Here is a 20,752-nt window from a genome sequence, read left to right on the forward strand (position 1 = left end):
TCTGAGCCCACCTGAGACCTGGTGATGCCATCCTCCTGCCTGCTCTCCACATGACACTGCAGCTCCTTCCCTGCAGGACAGTGCTCCAAGCAGTGTTCCTGGGACTCCCCACGTCATCAGCAGGTGAGCCTTGTGTTCCATTGTGCCTGAGGACTGTGCATGAGAGTTCTTTGCTGTAACTTGACAGTCCCATCAGGCTTATGGGGTTCAATTAGAATCCCAATGCCAAGGCCAGAAGCACTCTCTAGGATAAGAAAAAAAAAAGGCAAAATCAATGTGTGCAAAGCAACAAGAATTTACCTTTGAGAAATATGCAGAAATATTAACATAAAATTATTGGACTTCAGGAGAAAAAAAATCAGATCTGAGTGATTGACGAGCTGCAGAGCAGACCAAGCAAGGAAACCCTGAGACACTAGCAGCCTTTCTGATTTTGTTCAGCACCTGTCCCCACAAAGAGGTAACAGTCAGGATGGTTATTCCGATCTCTAGGAGGTACCAGAAAGAATAATAGATCCAAAGTTTAAATTTGTATGTTACTGCAATATTCGTCCCTCTCCTCCTCTTTTTCTGGCGATGCACAGCTGTATTCAACTTTGGTATGTGCCTCCCACACTCCAACCTCCCCAGAAACTATAGACCTTGATTTTGGTTCCTCCATTCCTTGTTTGCTCTGGTTTGTGCTGCAGTTTAGAAAGAGAGCTGGGCTTCATATGTTTCATATGTTCATGTGTTCACATATGTGTATATATATATATATATATATGAACAGATAATAAGTAATATAATAAATATAATATAATAAAGTCATATCAAAAATATGCTATATCTATACTATGTCAAATATGACAGGATAATAAGTTTGCTATCTATTACTTTATATGGTTATAACTGGATTTCCCACCTTTATTTTAAATACTTTTATCATTGCTTTGTAATTACCTATATGTATTCCTTACCCTAGGGAAGTAGCTGAATCTAGTCATTTTTACGTCCATGGTACAAACCTTAAATGGTGCTGAGTAAAAGATATTTGAATGAAGGAGTTAATATTATACATTATACCTGTAAGTAGTAATTTGAATTTTGTCATGTGTGTTCAGAACTGCAATTAGTATGTAAAGTCTCATAGTTTTGTTATTTAAAGGCAGTTAACATTATGCTTGTTTAAAAGCAGGGAAACACATGCACATGGCTCAAAAGTGCGAAAGGTTCAAGAAGTGAAACTGAAAGACTTAGCTCTTGTTTGCTTCCTTGTTCCCCAGTCAGTCTCCTCTCCTGATGCAAAGCTAAGTTACCAGGTAGTGCTCCCAGAAGAATCTTGGCATTACTGAACTTTTACACATATGGATCCTATGCTACTTAAATTGTACTATATGGGTGTTTTCCCAAACTAGCTACTGCATTCACTGTGGCACTAATGTCCAGGCTTTTTTGATGCACCACAATCTAGTGGACTGCACTACCATTGCAGAATACTTTGTTTCCAGTAACTTTGTAACACAAATTGCTGTGAGAAATTAGCCAGTAGCTGATCAGATGGTCCTCATGCTGAAGGCAGGTCTTCCCTACCTCCCCCCACTCATTCAAACTCACATGCTGTCCTACTCAGAAAACACCCCAAAGACAACCCTAAAACTATGCTTTAGCAGATTCCCAGGTATTCCTTAATCCAGTCAATCAGACATCTAAATTAACCATCACAACAGTCTGAACGGTAGAAGTCAAATGGCTGTACCTCACAAGTATTCTTATAACCATGCTATCAGAAAGAAAAAAATCAAGGCCAACCTCAGACTTGTTCACAATATTCAGTGTGAAAAGCTGAAATGTAACAAAATGCAGCAGCCATGTTGTCGTTGAAGAGCAAATGCTGATATCCTGTCCAGAGGGCAATGGGTTGTCTGAGGCCAGGTTGGCCTTCCAGTCTTGAAGAATAAATAAGGAGTCATTTCTACACTGTGGCTATCAGGCAGCTCACCAATGTGACACCTCAGAGAAAAGAATCAAATGAGGTAAGACTGATGATTGCCCCCGGGATGATTTCATGGCCACTGTGGTGGGGGGGAACAAAAGAGAATGTTGTGCTCTTCTGGGGCGAAAGAGAAAGATCAGGGTTGGGGAGACCAAAGGGGCTAGAACTGGCTGTGAGCGAGAGAACAGAAGCAGAGGGAAGCTCCAGAGGTAGATGGAGGGGTCCCTGGAACCTTTGATGCTTATCACAAACCTGAGAGCAAGGTACAGAACAGGGAGGGAGCCGCTGCCGAGCAGCATGGTTAACACATCCCAGACCTTACACAGGGCTGGGAAGAAAGACCTTGCCATCGAGAATCCAGAAAGAGACCAGCATATCTCCAGGGCAGTTCATTAGGAAAACAATAACCTTTTCCAAACATCAAAATCAAACAATTTCAGAGCCACATATCTAAAAACCACCTTCAGCCCTTACCTCATTTCATATACAAAAATTAACTAGAAATAAATCAAAGCCTTAAATCTAAGAACAAAATCATAAAACTTCTGGTAGAAAACACATTTTGTATCTTATGTTAGGCAAAGATCTCTTAAATATGACATTTAAAGCATAATTCTCAAAAACAGAAAGATTGATAAATTAGACTTGACCAAAAATTTTTAAAAGTTCTTCAAAAGATGTTAAATAACAATTTAGAGAAGATATGTGTAAAAGTCTAAGGGGCCTGGCCAATGCTAAATTGAGAGGAAAATCCATAATTAAAGAAATCCAGAAATTTAGGAAAGGGAAAACCAAATAAAAGACAGGAATGGAGTAGCAGTAAAAACAAAATTTAATATTAAAAAAACAAACCCAGAAGAATAAAATAGATACATAGAAAAGAGCAGAGATCAAAATATTAATTACTATTTCTAGAAACTTCCTGAGTCCTCATTATCACCCTCGCCTTGGCAGTGAGATAAATCTGTATACTGATCAAATTTGTCACTTTCTGTCCCAAGAAAATCTGAGTTGTTTTTATATATAAATAGATGTACAATAACTTTGTATTTGGTTGGGACACCTTATCCAGCAAATACAAAATGTAAGACTGAAATATTTGATTATGTAGAGATATTAAACTTGAGTCAGCAAGAAGAACTATAAATATGTTTTAAAGTGTAGAAATGTGATGTAAATACAAACAAAATAAATATATATACATATATATGCAACATACAAAACTGAGAAAGGATTAATAGTCTTGTTGTTCAAAAATTATAAATAGAATAAACATCTCTACATAATAAAGAAACCAACACTGTAAACAAAAAACCTGCACCATTAACAATATACAAGACACATTGATCCTCCGTGATTAAAAGAAAATAATACAACGAGATAGTTCTTGTCTCTCAGTTTGTGAAAGATTAAAAATATGAGCAATATTATTCGTTGGAGTAGACTGAAAACCAGGAAGGGTCCAGTGCAAAGTGCTGTTGGTTGGATTTTAAACCAGGCCCAACTTCCTGCTGGGGTACAAATATTTGTTGACTCACAAAGTCTTCTTCTAAGAACTTACTCCGACAAAACACCTAGACAAGTTGATGGATTTGAACATATAAGGAGTACTACCATATCGTGCAATGAAAAACTGGAAACAAGCTACATGTCCACCTAAAAGGGCTTGTATGAAGAAGTGGTGGCTACTTTGTACAATAGCAAACATGACAGACTGCCATGAAAAGGGGTGTGGTGGCTAATGGCTGAGATTTTAAAAAGCAGATTAAAGTAGAATATGGAGAAGGACTCAACTTTAACAGAAATGTGTGGATGGACATCAAGGTCATTGCCCAGCTAAGAACAGAATTACTTCCAGTGTGAACCATTGATTATATCTGCGTTCTTCTGTTCCTTTTGAATATTTTTTGGTCATGAGCATAGATAGTGGTCGTAGCATGATACAAAATTAATTCCACACTGAAAAAAAAGGGTTACTGAAATTCTGTGCCACTCCTTAAATGATAGTCAAAATAAGTAGGCTTAAGTAGAAAAAAATCAAGTTCTCACCATAATATCCAGAGTGGTGAGGGTAATAAAACATGAACTCTCGTGTTCTGGTTGAGGTGGGTGTGTCAGTACTTTTTTCTAATGACCCATGGAGTAATGCATAGCAACAGCTTCAGTAAAAGTGCAAGTAAAACCTAAGCAAGGAAATAATCTCTGGTTATTGTTCATTATCTCAGAGATTATTGATTATCTATGGTATGGACAAAGCTTTATGCATAAAGATATTTATATGTTCTTTTTCAATCATAATTTTAAAACTAAAACAACATAACTGTACACAATATATAGGTTATATGCATACATAGCTCCATAATGCATTCAATAAATGTTTGCTGAGTGTCTCCTCTGTGCTGGACTTGTTGGCAGACGTTGAGAATCAGTGGTACACAATGCTAACATTCCCACCTCCTGGAACTCATTGTCTACTCTAGGGGGAAAGAGACAATCAGCTCATTCCACAAGTAAGCTAGGTGCTATCCAAGAAAAGTGCAGGCTGCTGAAATGCATGTACCACGTTCCTTTTTAATCAAATAGTTCAATAAAAAGAGAAATGCAACCTGGGTGTGGTGGTAGATACCCATAACCCCAGCACTTGGGAGGCAGAGGCAGCCTGAATGAGAGACAGATAGATTCAGAGAGAGAGAAAGAGAGAGAGGGAGAGAGAGAGAGGGAGAGAGAGAGAGAGAGAGAGATGAAAAATATGTTGTAAAAGTCTATCATCATCTCAAGAAATGACAGTGGCAGGGGAACAGCTCAAGTGGTAGGTTGTTCCTGGGTTCAGTCTCTAGTAACACATACACACGCACACACTCAGAGTATGTCATCACCATTGGCAAATGAAAAATATCTCTATAACTTAAAAAAAGTGCAAGATGCAAAGCCCTGAGTTCAATCCACAGTACCACAAGAAAAAAAGGAAAGAAGGAAGGAAGGAGAGAGAGAGGGAGGGTAGGAGAGAAAGAAAGAAGAAAGGGAGGGAGAGAGGGAGGGAGGGAAGGAAGGAGGAAGGAAAGAAGGAAAGAGAGAAAGAAAATGATGTGGAAGAGGGTCTCTGAGGGCAAGAAATGACTGTTTGCAGACTGTTAACCAACCACTCAGCAGAGAGGGCACCAGGCATGAAGTCCTAAGCAAGAATGTTCAGGACCACGGCCATCAGAGCACTGAATGCAGAGAAGGATGAAACCCCTCAAGTTATCATTTAATGATGTGCAAATGAGATCCAATTGGAAGAGGAAATTTGAAAGACTTGTCCCCCCAATAAGGCGTGGCAATAAGGATGTATCAGGAGGTGTACGTCTTTCCGTACATTCTACAGGACCTTGACGAAGGTTTAGGATTTCCTTTGGGAACAGTGGTGAGGGACAAATCCATTACCAGGAAGTCATCTCTTGAGGGAGTTGGAGCTCTATGCTGTCGGCTGCTAGAATCAACACCACTTTGAGTTACAGGTCCTGAAGTATTTCGCCGTTTAGGGATTCTAACCTGTCCTGACACTGTAGGGTGAACTGGCTTCCGTCTACCATGACAAAGATTATAAATGAATTGCAGGATTGAGGAAGTCCTGGGAAGACCATGCCTCTCCTTCGTTCATGTTGGTTGGCTGCAACCATAGCAACCTCTTACTCCAGACTAAAGTTCAGCCGCCACAACTCTTTATGAGCACGATCACGGTTCAGTGTTCAGAAGCGTAACCCTGCCTATGAAGAATGAGGCTTTATATTTCACAACACAATGTCCAAGTCTATTTCTGAATACTAGACTCCAAATGATAAGGAGCAAAATTATCCTAAGAAGATCTTTGGGTTTTTTTTACCTAAGGGAACTTATTTTCCTGAGAAAATGCCAACAACACAGAAAACATTGATGTTCTTAACCAGCTTTGTCACAAGCCTTGGGTCTGTCATCGTGATTTGCTCGATACTCGGGACACAAGAATGGATCACCAGCACAATTGCCACTGTAGACTTATTTTCCAATGGTACCGTCAGCATCACCTACGGCCTTTTTCGTGGCAAGAGTGGTCAAGTATTGGATCAGGGGCTTCCAGAACTAGACAAACACTTTGAAGGTAAGTGTTAAACTAATTTGAATGGGGATGAGGAAAGTGAATTAAGATTCATGTCATTCTATTTGTGGGCCAAATAAGCATTCAAAAGCAATTTCCTTGTAAGCACCGAGTCAGGTAGAAGATTGTAAGTTTTTGAAAACTCATTTTCTCATTATTTCAGCTTCCTTGGTTCTACCTGTGTTTTCTCGTGAGTCTAAAGCATTTGCACAGCAGCTGTATTTGAATGGTATCTACCTTGTTTATTGACGAGTAAATAATTAAGTTAAAGTAAACACCACAATGCTGTCTAAGTGTCAAGTAGGAACAGCATTTCTAACTATATGAGCTGTGGATTTGGAGTTGGGGCAACAACTCCTTTCCAGGACTCCTTATATCATAGAAGAAAAAAAATATAATCAACCTCCATTTCCTATTTCTCAACTTCATTCTTTTATGTTTTGAATTTACATTCCAAAATAACTAATTGGGAATATCTGATTTCTATTAATTGTATATTTTACAGAAGTTCCCATGTTTTTCCTTGATTTTGCATATAATAATTTCTTCCTTTCAATAGACAGAAAATAAAAATTTATTGAGAATTGCTTTAGCTACTTGACTTTTAAAGTCTGATATCTACCATTATGGTTTTTTAAAAATTAAAAATCACATTTGTAAATTGTGTAACACATAGGTGGACTTTGTTTTGAACAGTGACCTGTGCAGTGTTGTACAATCATTACCTTTTAGCTTATAAGGCTGCATCATTTTCTACCTTATGAAAATAGGATACTTGCTCACCTTATAATGCTCTAACTCTAGGACTTTGTTAATGAAATAGTTTTCTTAAACTCAGAGCAGCAGGTTATATTCCCAAGTTATAAATCTGTCTGTCAGATGATAGGAAAGCCATGTTTCCCCTAGGTGTTCAACACCTCACCCTCTCCGCTAGTGTCAGTCGCAGCCCCCAGAAGGAAAAGGAAAACTTGCCTTATTACAACTGGAGCTAAGACTTTCAAAGACTCAGTCAAGTCTCAGTTATGTAAATAGCACTTTCAAAACCAAAAAGTGTACCAGTTTCTGAATCCTCGGACACATTTAAAATTCTTAAATATGAGACAAAACTTGCAAAATGTTGTTTTTATGCACTGTCTCTTTGGAACCAGCTGATTCCAACTGGAGATTAATTTCTTTTTGTTTTTTTGTGGTACTGGGGTTTGAACTCAGGGCCTACACACGTTGAGCCATTTCACCAGCCCATTTTTTGTGATGGGTTATTTATGTATGTATGTATTTATTTATTTTAGATAGGGCTTCTCAAACTAGTTGCCCGGGCTGGCTTCGAACTGTGATCCTCCTGATCTCTGCCTCCTGAGTAGCTAGAATCTATAGGCGTGAGTGCCGGGCTGGAGATGAACATCTTCAATGGAAGCCCCAAGTCTCTAGCTGGGGAGGCCCAGAGGAGACCAGGGCAGATCAGGCCTGGCTCAGAAGCCCTGTGTGAGGGTGGCCATGCATGCTGATGTCCAGGAGGAGGAACAGCACAGGGGGCAAGTCAAATGAAACTACAGCTCAGTCTGGGAGCAAAAAGAGGCAGAATGTTTTTATTCCCTTCACCTGGCTCTCTATTTGTACTCTTTGCTACTGGGGAGTCACATTCCAACCTCCCCACATCACTGTCCAACCTCCCCATGCTGTAGAAGGTAAACCACCACCCAATCAAGAGACTGCACTATTGCTCTGGCTGACGTCAAAGGACCCCTCGGAATGAACGGTGTCTTCATTGTCAGTGACTATAGTAATCATTGAACTTGGGACACTCGTAAACAGTTCTCTCAGATAGGAAGGAGGCAGGTTACTAAAACATCTAGCTTATTGTGTTCAGCTGCTAATGATCCATGGGTGCTTCCCTGACAGCAAATCTCAGTCTTCACAGTGAAACATGGATGCTCCCCTAGCAGGACATAATTCAGAAAGGAATCGAATCATTGGCAGCAAAACAGAATCTGTATAAATGGAGTTTTCCCACCCATCAGTGGTGGATTGACTATTCCATTGAGAAGTGGACTTCTTGGCTAGAGCCAGGTTGACTGGAAATTCTCAGAGAAATGGGTGTCACCAAGCTTTGCTATATTTCTACATAGGGTCCCCTCATCCTGCGCCAGTGTGGCAGTGGATTTCAAAAGCAAAGAGAAGAATGATTTAAAGTTTGACATATAATAATCCAACCAACAATAAGTCAACTGAGAGAACCCCAATATGGAAATTCCCCTTTGTACAACTGGACTGCTTAAAGAGCTTGGGCTGATAGATGTGTCCTGGTTTGTTCAACATCCAGTGGCAGGTCCTGTATGTCCAGCCATGAGCAGATTGTCTTTGCTACTGAGGAAGTTCTGGATATCTAATTTCAGCTCACAAACTTTCCCTGAGCAGTTGCTATGTGAGTGACAGGGTTCGCTCACTGACAGGATTTGACATAGTTCCTGGCACCGGAGGGCTCCCTACCCAAGGCAAAGACCATCATCCACCAGTTACCTGCCATGCCCTGCACTCACTGCAGAGCAGCTGTGTGTCTAAGTCTCCATGACAGTAAGGGTAAGGGTGGGGAACACTGCCCTGCAGACTCCTCGGGGGACAGAATCCTGGAAAATCCGTGGCTAGGAGGACATTCGCTCACACTCCTGGTAGTTCAGCTCCCCTCGGTTTTGGGTTGGATCTTGGATACCAGATAGCAGAGTCATTAAAGGAAGTCATTCCCTGGACTGTGGTTTTTGAAAATGTTGTCAGGGTCCAAGGAGTGTGATGTGTGGCATTTCCTCCCGCTGGCAATAATGACACAGTGAGTTACTCACATTTAGGAGGTGGTGCTCCTATAAATGTCACATTCAATATTACTCAGCCTACATGCTGACCAGAACCTATGTTTTTATGGAATCATTTTGACAGGCAAGTTTTCTTAAAGATACTTCTGTGTATGTGGCACCGGGTCTCTTTGTTCTGGGTCCCAAGAGCAGCTCGGTTGGTAGGCGTGTGGCACCGCTGTGACAGCAGTGATTCTCTGGGCTGCAGGTAGAATCACCTAGATGCTGGCACTTGACCTTCCCAGACCAATTATAAGAATCTCAGGCAGTCAGGTCCTGGCCTGACTGCTTGGTTGTTGTTTGGCTATACTGTGGTTTGAACTCAGGGCCTCACACTTGGCTAGATGGGTGTTCTCCCACTTGAACCACTCTGCCAGCCTTTTAGCCTGCTTATTATTCTTTTTTTAAATCTGCCCAGGTGATTCCAGGACAGAGTGACTCTAATTCTGGGTTGACAACCATTAGCCTTGCCTTGGCCAGCTGCTAGGTTGGAACATGCTGCTGCTCCATTGGGCACTGTTTTCTAGCCCCTTTGTGTTGATTTGCTTGAGATTAAATTAATGAATAGAAGACAGCTGTGGACACAGACTTACAAATGAACTACAGGCAGCTTGGGAGCAGATGTCAGGAACACCAGCCTGTAAGCACTGTCCTTGGGTTAACACCAACTACAACTAGCAGGAGTGCCACCCAATCTGGCCTGTCTTCTGCACCCCCTGCCCCATCGCTGCCAATCTCTACTCACTCTCTGGGAAGTCAACATTGTGCTATTAGATCAAGCTACAAACGTAATTCATAGCAAACAGAAGAATAAGTGAAGTTGATTTCTCCAGAATGTACAGAGACCCTTACTGTTTTTCCTACTCCTACCCCCAACATAAGAACACTTTCTCTGGAGAGGAACTTATGCTTTGTCCCAAAGATGTGACCCCCACTAGGAGGCAGAGAGGACAGGAGGGCAAAACAGATTCCCCACAAGTCTTGGCCACTCACAAAACAGCCCTGGCAACTGTCCAACAGGCTAGGGCACCAGGTACAACTTCCTGGGAGAGTTGTAGGTCATGCTTAGATGTCCATTGGAACCATAACCCCTCCCTGCATTCAGGAGCTACACCTGGTTAGGCTCCCTGGTGACCAGGTGTTTGAGGAGAATGTGGAAGCAGCTTACACCTGCAAAGCTGTGGCTCGCCCTCCATATCCCAGAACTTAACAGAAAACCAGAACTCAAGGACAGATGGCAGTGGAGCCTGAAGGAGTTACCCTTCCCTGCCACCAGTGGGAGAAGCTGGGTGTCCGGATGCCAAAGGCCTCCCAGCTGCGGAGTCTGCTGGTCTGGAACTCATCTCTGGAGCCGACTTGTTCTTGGCTTCTTTCCGGGGCTGCCAGAATTAGGGCAATTAGTTTCACTTGTGAGGCCACTGTCCTCATTCAGATGCCTTCCCCCAAAAAGAAAGAAAAAGAATAGCATGATTTGCTAATTTTGTAGGCAGAGGGCAGCTGTCAGATGCTATGTAGGTTTATCATTTTATTCTTGCTAACTTTCACCAAATTTTCAGCTTTCATTGTCTGAGTTCTGAGGCAGGAGCTGTAGAGAGATACAGCTTTCACACCTAAAAAATAATTACACAACATAGAGTGAAAATTAAAGCGAATTGTCCCATTTAATACACAGGTAAGTGTAAGTCAACAGACTCCAAATTGGCTCCCTTTTGAAAACCAATCTACTAGATCTTACTAAAAGTCAAAGCCAAAGCCAAACTCCATTGTCACTTTGTCATTTACTCCCCAAAACATTCAGATGTTAACTATTTACAATTGAGAACCATTTACAACTTTAAGTAAGTGTGAGAAGCCAAAAAAATCCTTCAGAACATTTCAAGTGCCTGGGACACAGGCCACATTTCCCACACTGATGTTTCTGTTTTCTAGTTAAATATCCAAATTATTTCTTTGGTTCCCAAGCTTTGACATGCAGATAACTCCTTTAGTCTCCAGCCAACTTCTGGTGAGATCCAGAATTTCCCTTTAGAGCTGCTGGTTTTTGGGGAAGGGGAAAGTCATTCTACCTTGAGGTGACCAATGTTGACATACCCATGTGGGCCGTCCTGGACTTCTGACCAGGTGTGTCCCCTCACTGCTATGCTTTTACCACATCTTTCTTGATGTCACTGATGTCACCTTCCTCTAGTTTCGAAATAGACTTGTGTTGAATTAGAGCAATGCACACCCCTAACCATGGCATCTCCACAGAGAGTGGGAGAAAGAGGACAGAGACTCAGCCCCAGGCGCAGTGCCAGCAGGAGTCATGTGTCTAATCCACCCACTTCTGCTGGCAACAGGGCAGCTGGCATGGCTGTGTTTTCAGTTAAACCCATGCCCTTGAGTGGTCTTGCCTGGGATGCAGATCCCAGAACCCATGCTGAGGACTGACCACACTCCGGAAATAACTGACAAATGCCAGAGCAGTCTAGTTGCGAGGACTGGGGGCCCATGCCATGCCAGCTGAGTTTGCTCCCAGGCCACCAAGGAGTGATGTCTTCTCTAGCCAAGGGTGGGGGGGAAGTCATGGCTCACCACTGAGCCACAGAGCTCTATTTCCCCTCTTCTGTGGATTTCCTTCTCTTCTCCCTTGGATTCCCAAGGGATGTGTGGCCTTGCTTCTCACACCCAACACCCATGTTTCCTTCTTCTGCCCTTTTTATTTTCTCTTTCTTTCCTGCACTCCCCATCCCCGCCCCCAAGCAGGTGCACCAGCATTACCACCACTCCCCAGGCCTCCCCCACTGCCCTGTAGGAAGGAAGTTGCTTACCACTCGGGAGACCTCAGAAGGGCAGAGCTGATTGAAAAGCAAAAATTTTTTAAAGCTGCACAAATAAAGTTAAGATGTCCGTAACTGAGTCACGCTCCTGCACAAAGTGAGTGTCAGGTACACCAGGTCTTGTGTTCACTATGACCACACACTCTGAAAAACAGACTTGGACTAAATGACTCTGTGTGTGTGTGTGTGTGTGTGTGTGTCTGTGGCTGGGAGGCTTTGGAACCATCCCAACCAAGACCACTCTGGAAATGTGGCCATGATCACACTGGGGGCTATATCTCTCTTCAAATACTTGGAAAGGTTGTCAGGTATTTTGTGTGTTTCTTCAGGGAGAATCAGGACCAGGGGAGAAGTTGTGGGGATGCAGAGTTGGGGCTCAGCACCATGAAGAACTTTCCAACAACTAAGGCAGGACAGGGGAGGAAAGGGGCAGCTTATGAAGTGAGGGTGCTCGAAGCTGGAACACATCTCAGAAGAGGCTTGGTGTCCCCTCCTCTGGGAGCTCCCAGCACACAGGGCTTGGAAATGAGAATCCTAACCTGGCCTGGCTGGTTCCTGCTCTTTAAAATTTGCTGGGTAAAGGATGTGAGAGACTCCTTATTCCTGGGGATGTGACAAACAGCAAGGGAAGAAAGAGCTTATGCCTGTTCATATCCACTGTGTGACTATTATACCTCGCACTTCCCATGGCTCTGTTGATATGTTACTGTTGGCTCTAAAATCTCCCAAATTCTTTTTCTCCTTGTGACTTCATAGACCATCTCGGTAAGCACTGTGTTGAACGTGGGCGTGGGGAAGCTGAATATCAAAACACCTGACATCTGTGCAGTAGATGACGTTAACGATACATAGTGAAAGCTGTTGAACAATGGGGGTGGAAGGGAGGGGGTAGGAGAGAGTAATGGTGGGGTTGAACTGACCAAAGTTAAATATATTCACAGCTGGGAGACATTGAGAAACCCCTTTGAACATTGACTTTGGAAGTAATAAGGAAGGACAGGACTGTAAAATAGGTTCTGGGGGGTGGTGAATGTCCAAAATGAAGGAGAGTGAATATGGCCGGTGTGCTTTGTATACATGTATGATATAGAACAATGAAACCTTTTGTAATTGTTTTAGATGGGGCGGTGATGTCGGGGAGAGACGGTGGGGGTGAACCTAACCCATGTTCAATGTAATGCTATTCAGAAATGTCACAATGAATCCCCCCTATATGTATGCTAATGAAAATGAGGGGGAAAAATGTGCGGCTGGGCACACCTGTCTGGTCATTTGTGTTGTAGTGAAGGAGCGGGCGGAGGGTCAGACACCCACCTGGATGGTTGTTGATGTTCTGACTGGCAACTCCAGGTCAGGGTACATTGTTGTATTTTCATGAGAGCAGATCCATAGCTGAGCTCCTTTGCTTTTAAAAAATATGTAGATATTGCTTTTACAAATTGCTGTTAGCTTGGAAAGAAGGCCCACCCAAGGGCCAGATTCCCTGCTGCCTCCATCATGGGAGCCCGTAGGCCTTGGGCTCTCTCTGATCCCAGGAAGTGGAGTCTGGACCAGGGCTGACACCTTGCTGTGCATCAGCAGAGTCCTTTTCCCACCTCCACTGCTAGCCTTGGGCTCTTACCTCCTGGGTCGCCTCTGTTAGACCTTCCCTTCCTAGCTTTCTCTCTGACAGCTGCCTTGGCTCACTTGATCCCCTCCAAAGCCACAGGACATATGGCATTTGCATTGTGCAAGGGTTTGCAGGGAGAACCACTCTGTACATTTCTAAGTGGAAGAAGATAGTGCTCAGAGCCAAAGGGAAGCCATCACTGTGAAATTGCCACAAATCCCATTGACCAGAACTCTGAGACCAGAACTTGCTAATAGGAGGTTGCAGGTATCAAGGAGACCCTTTGTGAGGACAGAGGGAGATGAAGGGCCTGTCCTCTGTGGTACTGTGGTTATCTTATTCAACCCAGAGTCAACAACTGGCCTGCAATGCAGTCTTGTTCTTACAAGACCTAAGGGTGCCCATTTTTCTACCTGACATCTGATCAACACTAACCCGAGTACCCAAGAGGGGAGGAAGGGGAAGAAGTCTAGGGTTGAAATTTACATTTTGCACTGTGCACTCACTAAATACTGTTTTAGTTTTAGGGATATTGAGGGATTCTTCCCAAAAATCTCTGCATTTGGTGGTCATCCTGTTTCTGGTCCTCAGTTTGGCTGCTTCACTGCTGAGTTCGGGGTTTACCTTCTACAACAGCATCAGCAACCCCTACCAGACGTTCCTGGGCCCGATAGGGGTGTACACCTGGAATGGACTCAGTGGTGAGTTTCCCCCAACCCCAAAAGACCCCTTGCTCTGTGGACAGTCAAACCCACCTTTGTCTGTGCCTCTCATTCATCCTTAGGAACACTCCCAATGAGGTTGTACCATGGAAATCACATTGACCTATGATGTGCCTGGTCTTGTGCTGAGGACTGGAGTTTATTTTTGTTAATCTTCAGTATTTATTAAGCATTTCTTGAGATAGAGTTCTGTTTTGAATGCACTGATAGATGAGAGGAGTGGGGTGAGCAATATAAGCCAGCCTTTGCTTTTGAGCAGAATCCTTGCTAGGCTTCTGCTCTGTACTTAACTCCAAACCAGGCTCCAGGTAATGAATGGAAGTGCATACATGTGCTGGGCTTGGTGCAATATGCCTGTAGTCCCAGCTACTTCAGAGAAGGAAACAGGAGGATTGAAAGTTCCAGGCCAACCCCAGCAAAGATCTTTAAATCAGTAACATAAACAAAAGGTAGAGTGGTAGAGCACTGGCCTAGCGTGTGTGAGGCCCTGGGTTTAATCCCCAGTACTAGCAAAGAAAAAAAGTGCACACTATACACACTTATCTACTTTCCTTCTTACCTCTGTTTAATGAGTCACCTAGGGCTGAGAGATGACATATCTGGTTGAGTGTGTCACAGAGCCACAAATGGTGTCATTCCGTGGACTCTGGGGCCAACACTGTTCTTGTGGATGGGGGTGTGGTCTGCTGTTGCTAGGTGATTTGTTTGTCTCCTGGGTAGGTGTTGGGGTGGAGGATGGAGTCCAGATGGGAAGTGGAACCCAGCTCTGACTCACAGCATTTTTTATTGTGTTATTTGTGTTTTTTAGCCAGGGTCTTGCTATATAGTCCATGCTGCCTTTGAACTTGGGATCCTTCTGCTTCAGCCTCCCGAGTGCTGGAATTATAGGCATATACCACTGTGCTCAGCGGAGTTGCAGTATTTCTGACTTTCACTCAATCATCTTCCACATCTGCCCGGAGGCCAGTGGAGTGTCTCTTTGCTACATTCCCTGGCCTTCAAGGTCTTGTCCCTGCCAGGCAGTTGGGTTTCTACTCTCTTCCTCTTTCCACATCAAAATTTGACTTAAAGAACAAAGGCTGTCCTATGAAGTCATGGCTACACTCAAGGTCTCAGCTCATGTTGTCAGAACTCTGTTTCCTCCATCATTTCATCTCCTGACTTCCCGGCGTTTCCTCTATTGTTGCCCAGCCTGGTCACAGGACTGCCACCTCTCTGGGCTCTGACAGAAGAAGAAAAACACATTATTTCCAACTGTTAAGAGAGAGTCCTGGGCCCAGTTCTTACTGGTATTGCCCTCCCCTATCCCTTGGCTAATCAATGAAACCAATGTGGTTGGTTGAATTGACCCACTGGTGCATCAGTGGGGTTGGCCCTTGCCCAGCCTAGGGTTCATGGCATGGGTTCCTAGAGGAAAGCAAGAGCCAGTGCAGGGTGGAGGCCAGCGTTGGGCCTCATTGCCACCATCTGCAGCATGCGAGGGTCAACCATTTCTGTCAGGGATGTAGTTCCCACGTCTTTTCCTCTACAGCTGAGTATAGGCTGACTTTACACAGGTCCGAGGCCTCATTCATGTCTGTGGAGGAAACAAATGTGGTGGGGGGGGGGCAGAGGACAGCTTTCCTCTCAGCCCCGCCTACATCTATCACCAAAGAACAGTGTGGTAGGGAGAGACTTCCCCTTACATTCCTTCCAGGCCCAAAGGCAAGTTCTAACACAAAGAGACCTGGGAGGTAGGTGAGAAAACCATCTGAGATTGATGTGTAAGGAGTGGATTTCCCTTCTGACTAGAGTCTGGAGGAGACCTTTGAGAAACTGAGGGAGCCAGGCAGAGCCCTTTGGGTCCCCATACTTTAAATGCCAGACTCTGCCTTGACTTACACTCAGGGACCTCTGATTTTCTTCACCCATTTTGAGGGGTGCAGAATTTAGTGACTATTTTCAGTTTGCAGGAAGCCGAGGATGCAAAAGAACTTGGGTAGTGCCAGCCAGATGTTGGAGCATTCTGGCCTCTGGATCCTGACAGCCTGGGTCAGGCTGACTTCCAGGGTCAGTGGGAAGCCCTGCAAATCCTGGCAAGCTGGCTTTGCACACATATCAAAGGCAGGGATACAGATGAAGGGCAGGGTACAGAAGGCAGAAGAGGAAGTGGTTTTCTGGCTGGTTTCTGGTAGAGAAAAGCAGCAGTACCACCATCCAGGCCTTGTGTCCTCTGACCCTAGCCTGCCTCTGCACCACACAGGCCTGGTATGGCGGGGCCCTGACCACATGGCTTGTCACTATAGACTGAGAGGCAGGTGGAGGCAGAGAGACTCAGCTCCAGATGTAGTGTGCCTCCACCAAGGAACACAGAGAGCATCAAAGTGGGTCACATGGCCAGCAGGACAGGCCAGGACAGATGCCAGTGTCTCCAAGCCTTCAGAACTCCTCATTTCCCCAGGGCTTCCTCCAGCCCCCAGTAATTCTCCTGTCCCAGAAAGCGAAGAAGCCGGGCAGCTGGAGGCTGCCTAAGGGGATGCCAGTCAGCACTGAATCTGTGTGCTGGCTCCTCCTGATGCAAATCAAAGCTCAGGGCATTAACCCTGCCCCTTTATGATTCAGCTTTTATAAGGAACTTCACAAGAGGAGAATGAGGGATAATGAAGGCGTGTGTGGCGCCTGGAGACCATCAGAGGAATGGGCTTTTGTTCATACAAATGATGAAGAAATAAAACCATTATTTTGAGAATGAGGTCTGTCATCAACATCCTTCTTACACAAAAATCCTCTAATTAGGTTCTCTTGGGAGGACCATTTGGAGAGCTTCCCTGCATGTGGGTTAGAGCTGGGATACATTTGATGCTACAGCATCCACTGTGCACTACACGTTCTGAATGTGTCTACAGATGAAGGAGCCCAAAAGACTTCTGGGCTGGGGATTCCCCGGTGACCACCTGTACGTGCTCAGACCCCACCCGGGCCTGAATATCTGCATCCTCCTCCTTCCCCTAAACCTTTTAATGTCATCTTTATTGAGATGAGTCTCACATACACCGAGCCACCCACTTAAAGTACACTTGAAGTGCACTTTAGAATGTGCTCAGACATGTGCAAACATTACTACAATCAATTGTTGAATGTTTTCACCAACTCAGAAAAAAAAAACCCAACTTCAGTTATTCCCTGCTCCCCTAGTGCACTCCCTGCTTAAGCAACTGTGAATGTACCTTTTGTAGATTCTTCCTGGTTAAAGGAATCTCTAAGCCAGGCAGAATGAAACTGAAACTCCTGAGCAGGCATTTGCAGCTCTTCAGGGCCCATCTGTCTCCGTGTGCAGTGCTGAGAGCCTTGTGGCTCTTGTGTTATGAGCTGGGCGCATCTCTCTCAGTCTGGGTCACTCAGGACTCACTGCCCATGGTGTCTGTGTCAAGGTAGCCACTTCCATCTGTGATGCTACTGTTCTTCCTCAGCCTTTCCCTCTTGTTCCCCCATTGGACCTCTCTTGGAGATACTTGTCCTGTTGACTTTCCGGTCCCCTCATCCATTCAGGACACTTTCTACATACATTGTCCTAGGAAGTGGGCTGCTATTTGGTACCAGCCTCAAAGCAACTACTTCCAAAAGGTTGTGAGCTAGAATGTTGGCTCTTGGTTAGACACTGCCCTGAATAATCTTCAGCGTTTCAATCCTAGAATCCAGTATGTGTCATATCTTTTCTATGTCCTTCCCAATGCTTCAAAGACTGTAAACCCCAGTATAGATTCTGAATAAATACCTGTAGATTACGTGTTCCATGAAGCAAGTAAGTGACATTAACAAATATGTCTCCATACTGTTCATAAAACTTAATCTTCTTTCAGCCTTCCTCGCTTTCTTGACCATGATCCTGTTCGTGGGGAACACAGAGGCCAATCATCTCTCCCAAGCCTTGTCCAAGGAACTTTATGCAGACATCAGTGTCATCAGGACAACCCACAGTTACGGATACTCGTTTTGGCTCATACTTCTTGTCATTCTTCTGAATATAGTCACTGTGGTCATCATCATTTTCTACCAGAAGGCCCGATACCAGCAGAAGCAAGAGCAGAGAAAGCCAGTGGAATATGCTCCCAGGGACGGCATTTTATTCTGAATTTCACCTCTTGTTGCTTTGGCATTCTGTCTTGCTCTGTTTTTTGCATCAGCTTCCTGATCAGTAGCTAGTTTACTTCTCTGGACAATCAGCATGGAAAAGTGACTATCATTTGTGATAGCTTTGTACCCCATGACATGTGCTCTTCATAGATGCTGTTTGCACAGCTTCATAGATGTCCTCTTGGGAAGGGTTTTCTACAAAGGCGGAGAAGATGAGAAATGCTGCTAGTCAAGGTAGTGTTCAAAGAGTGAATGATTAGGGGCCTGTAGACCTTTCCACCAGGTCTCACTAGCTAAAATAATAAAGGTCTATGTTCCTCACCTTTTCTTTGACTAACTCAAAGCACTCAGCACTTATGATCTATTGTCCTCAGGAGGGGCCAGCTATCTTCATTCTATCTATGAGTGAAGACTTCCGTGTACAGAGGGATTCAGAACTTGTCTTTCCAGGACCAGGGGTTGGGGACAAAAGGACAGGCACAGGAGGAAATGACCTGTTTCTGTTACATAAATCAAATCCAGTAGAGGATCAAACAGCTAAGAGGTAATCCTCAAACCCATTTTAAGGTTCCAAGGTGTGGTATTTGAAGGAAAGAGATCAGAAGAGAGAAGATCAGGTCTCTTTGTTAAAGAGGATGGCTTGTATTTCTGTCTTAACAGGATTGTGAATTCAGTCAAAATGGAAACAACCCTGGCAAACACTCCATCAACTCACCCTTGGCTTGGTTACTTCAGTGTAGACACAGGTGTAGCTGGTCAGATGGGAGCGTATGCCCAACAGGAAACTCCTGCCCAGCCAGTGGCAGAGGAAGAAATGGGTCAGAATTTGATGGCTCCCTGGCTTTTTTTTTTTCCCCTGAGTACAGACCAGGCATGTGTGGAACTCAGGTGTTGGGAAGCCCTCCAAGAAATAGTTTCAGTTTTCTGCAAAAAGTGAGGGTTTTTTTTTAATGTTTTCTGAGAAGACAGATAACCAGGGAAATAGAAAAGGCACCCAAACATATTCGACTTACTTGCCAGTAGAATAGTTTCCCAGCTAAGTCCTGTTGAGAATCCTTTGAGCTTGACCATTCCAAAAGTTTGCTGGTCAGACATTGTCAGGACTGGGAAATGGTCACCTTCCATGTCTTTATGGAACCAGAACCAAAGGGGCAGTTTCCCTGGTGCAATTTGCAAGGCAGAGCTCTTTATACAGGGGAATGTGGCATGAGTGAAGTTTCTCCCGGATGCATGACCTTCTCACTGCTACTTCTCAACAATCCATCTTAGAAATATGCACTGGGTGCCTGTCATGTGGCCTATTGTTGTACTAACCTGAGGATGTGCTCATGGAGTTTGCTGTCCGGTAAGCAAGACAGCCACAAAGCATCTCAATTCCAATTAAAACAGGGCTGAGAGTGTGTCTCAAATGGTAGAGTACCGTCTAGCAGAGTTCAAAAAAAAAAGGTAAAAATGTGGGGGGGTGACTTGGGACTAGGGTGCAATTTTGAGGTAGAACCCTTGCCTAGCATGTGCGAAGCCCTGGTTTCTATCCCCAGCACTGCAAAAAACAAGCCAAACCAAACAAAAACTCAGTCACAAAATTGTGCTCATTCTTTGAAAGTTCAGTTCTCTATCACCCTACAAATTGGAACACATTTTTAAAAATCTGATCATTAACAGTAAAATTTTCCCAAATTCTTTGAGTCCAGAAACATTTGTATTCTTTGAAGTTCTGAGTTTTATATCAGATTTTGATAATGTGCACAGGTAATGAAGAGGAAACAGATGCAACAAACCACTGCCAACGATTGCAAAATAAACAGGGACTCGAGTCACGTGTCACTGCTGTTGTAGTGTGTATTGTACTGTGTTTATTCATCTCAGCATCCGAGCAGAGCTGGGCTTCCTTAAGGAACTGTCTTAATCCTTTTATCACAAGTGACCTTTTAGGACCCATTTCAAACACAGGCACCAGGGAAATGGAACTCTGTCTCACAATTCAGGAGACCAGAGAATGGCTCCCTTAATATGTTTTAAGATAGAAGGCAATGGAATTACATGTGTATGCAGTGGAAATCTTGTTAAACAATGACCAGACTTATGTACTATTCACAAGCACAGTTGGTTGGGAAGAGTACAACATAGACTCCTTGTCCCAACTGCAAGGTGGGTCTTTTAGAGGACATCCCTGGCCCAGTGAAGTGGACCTAATGCTGGTGAATAGCAATTTGCTATTCTAAAACTACTTAATAAGTGTACATTCTCTTACATTTCTGGAATGGAGCCATTCAAAGCATATTTTTACGAGATCTGAACTATTCTATAGTTAGATTGTTTCAGGGGTCATGATAGAACCCCTAAATAACCTGCATGGTTTTGTTATAATAAACCAGGTTGCAAGCTTCATCTATATTTGCAAAATAAATAATATGAAATATCATGTTCATCAACTCTATAAAAACATGGTGTATCATGATAGGCTTTAGAGAAATCAATACTTTATATTCAAGACAAAAGGATTAGGTTCCCCCAAAGATCTGGTGTTTGCAAGGCACTGTGGGAGCAAGAGGTAGCC

At 43.9% G+C, this 20,752-nt stretch overlaps 1 protein-coding gene across 1 annotated transcript; it reads left to right on the forward strand.

Annotated features, from left to right (window-relative positions):
* The first annotated feature begins 5,674 nt into the window (after positions 1-5,674).
* Positions 5,675-20,019, forward strand: Clrn3 (clarin 3). Its single transcript, XM_020167311.2, has 3 exons — positions 5,675-6,092; positions 13,882-14,061; positions 17,922-20,019. The coding sequence occupies exons 1-3, from the start codon at positions 5,864-5,866 to the stop codon at positions 18,191-18,193; spliced, it is 681 nt and encodes a 226-aa protein (XP_020022900.1). The 5' UTR covers positions 5,675-5,863; the 3' UTR covers positions 18,194-20,019.
* The last annotated feature ends 733 nt before the right edge of the window (positions 20,020-20,752 follow it).

The sequence above is a fragment of the Castor canadensis genome, chromosome 7 (genome assembly GCF_047511655.1).
Source record: "Castor canadensis chromosome 7, mCasCan1.hap1v2, whole genome shotgun sequence".
Lineage (NCBI taxonomy): Eukaryota > Metazoa > Chordata > Mammalia > Rodentia > Castoridae > Castor > Castor canadensis.

Coding starts and splice junctions, on each gene's coding strand:
- Clrn3 (XM_020167311.2), top strand. CDS start 5,864: ATGCCAACAACACAGAAAACATTGATGTTCTTAACCAGCTTTGTCACA. Junction 6,093..13,881: donor ACTAGACAAACACTTTGAAG/GTAAGTGTTAAA, acceptor ATACTGTTTTAG/TTTTAGGGATATTGAGGGAT. Junction 14,062..17,921: donor CACCTGGAATGGACTCAGTG/GTGAGTTTCCCC, acceptor ATCTTCTTTCAG/CCTTCCTCGCTTTCTTGACC.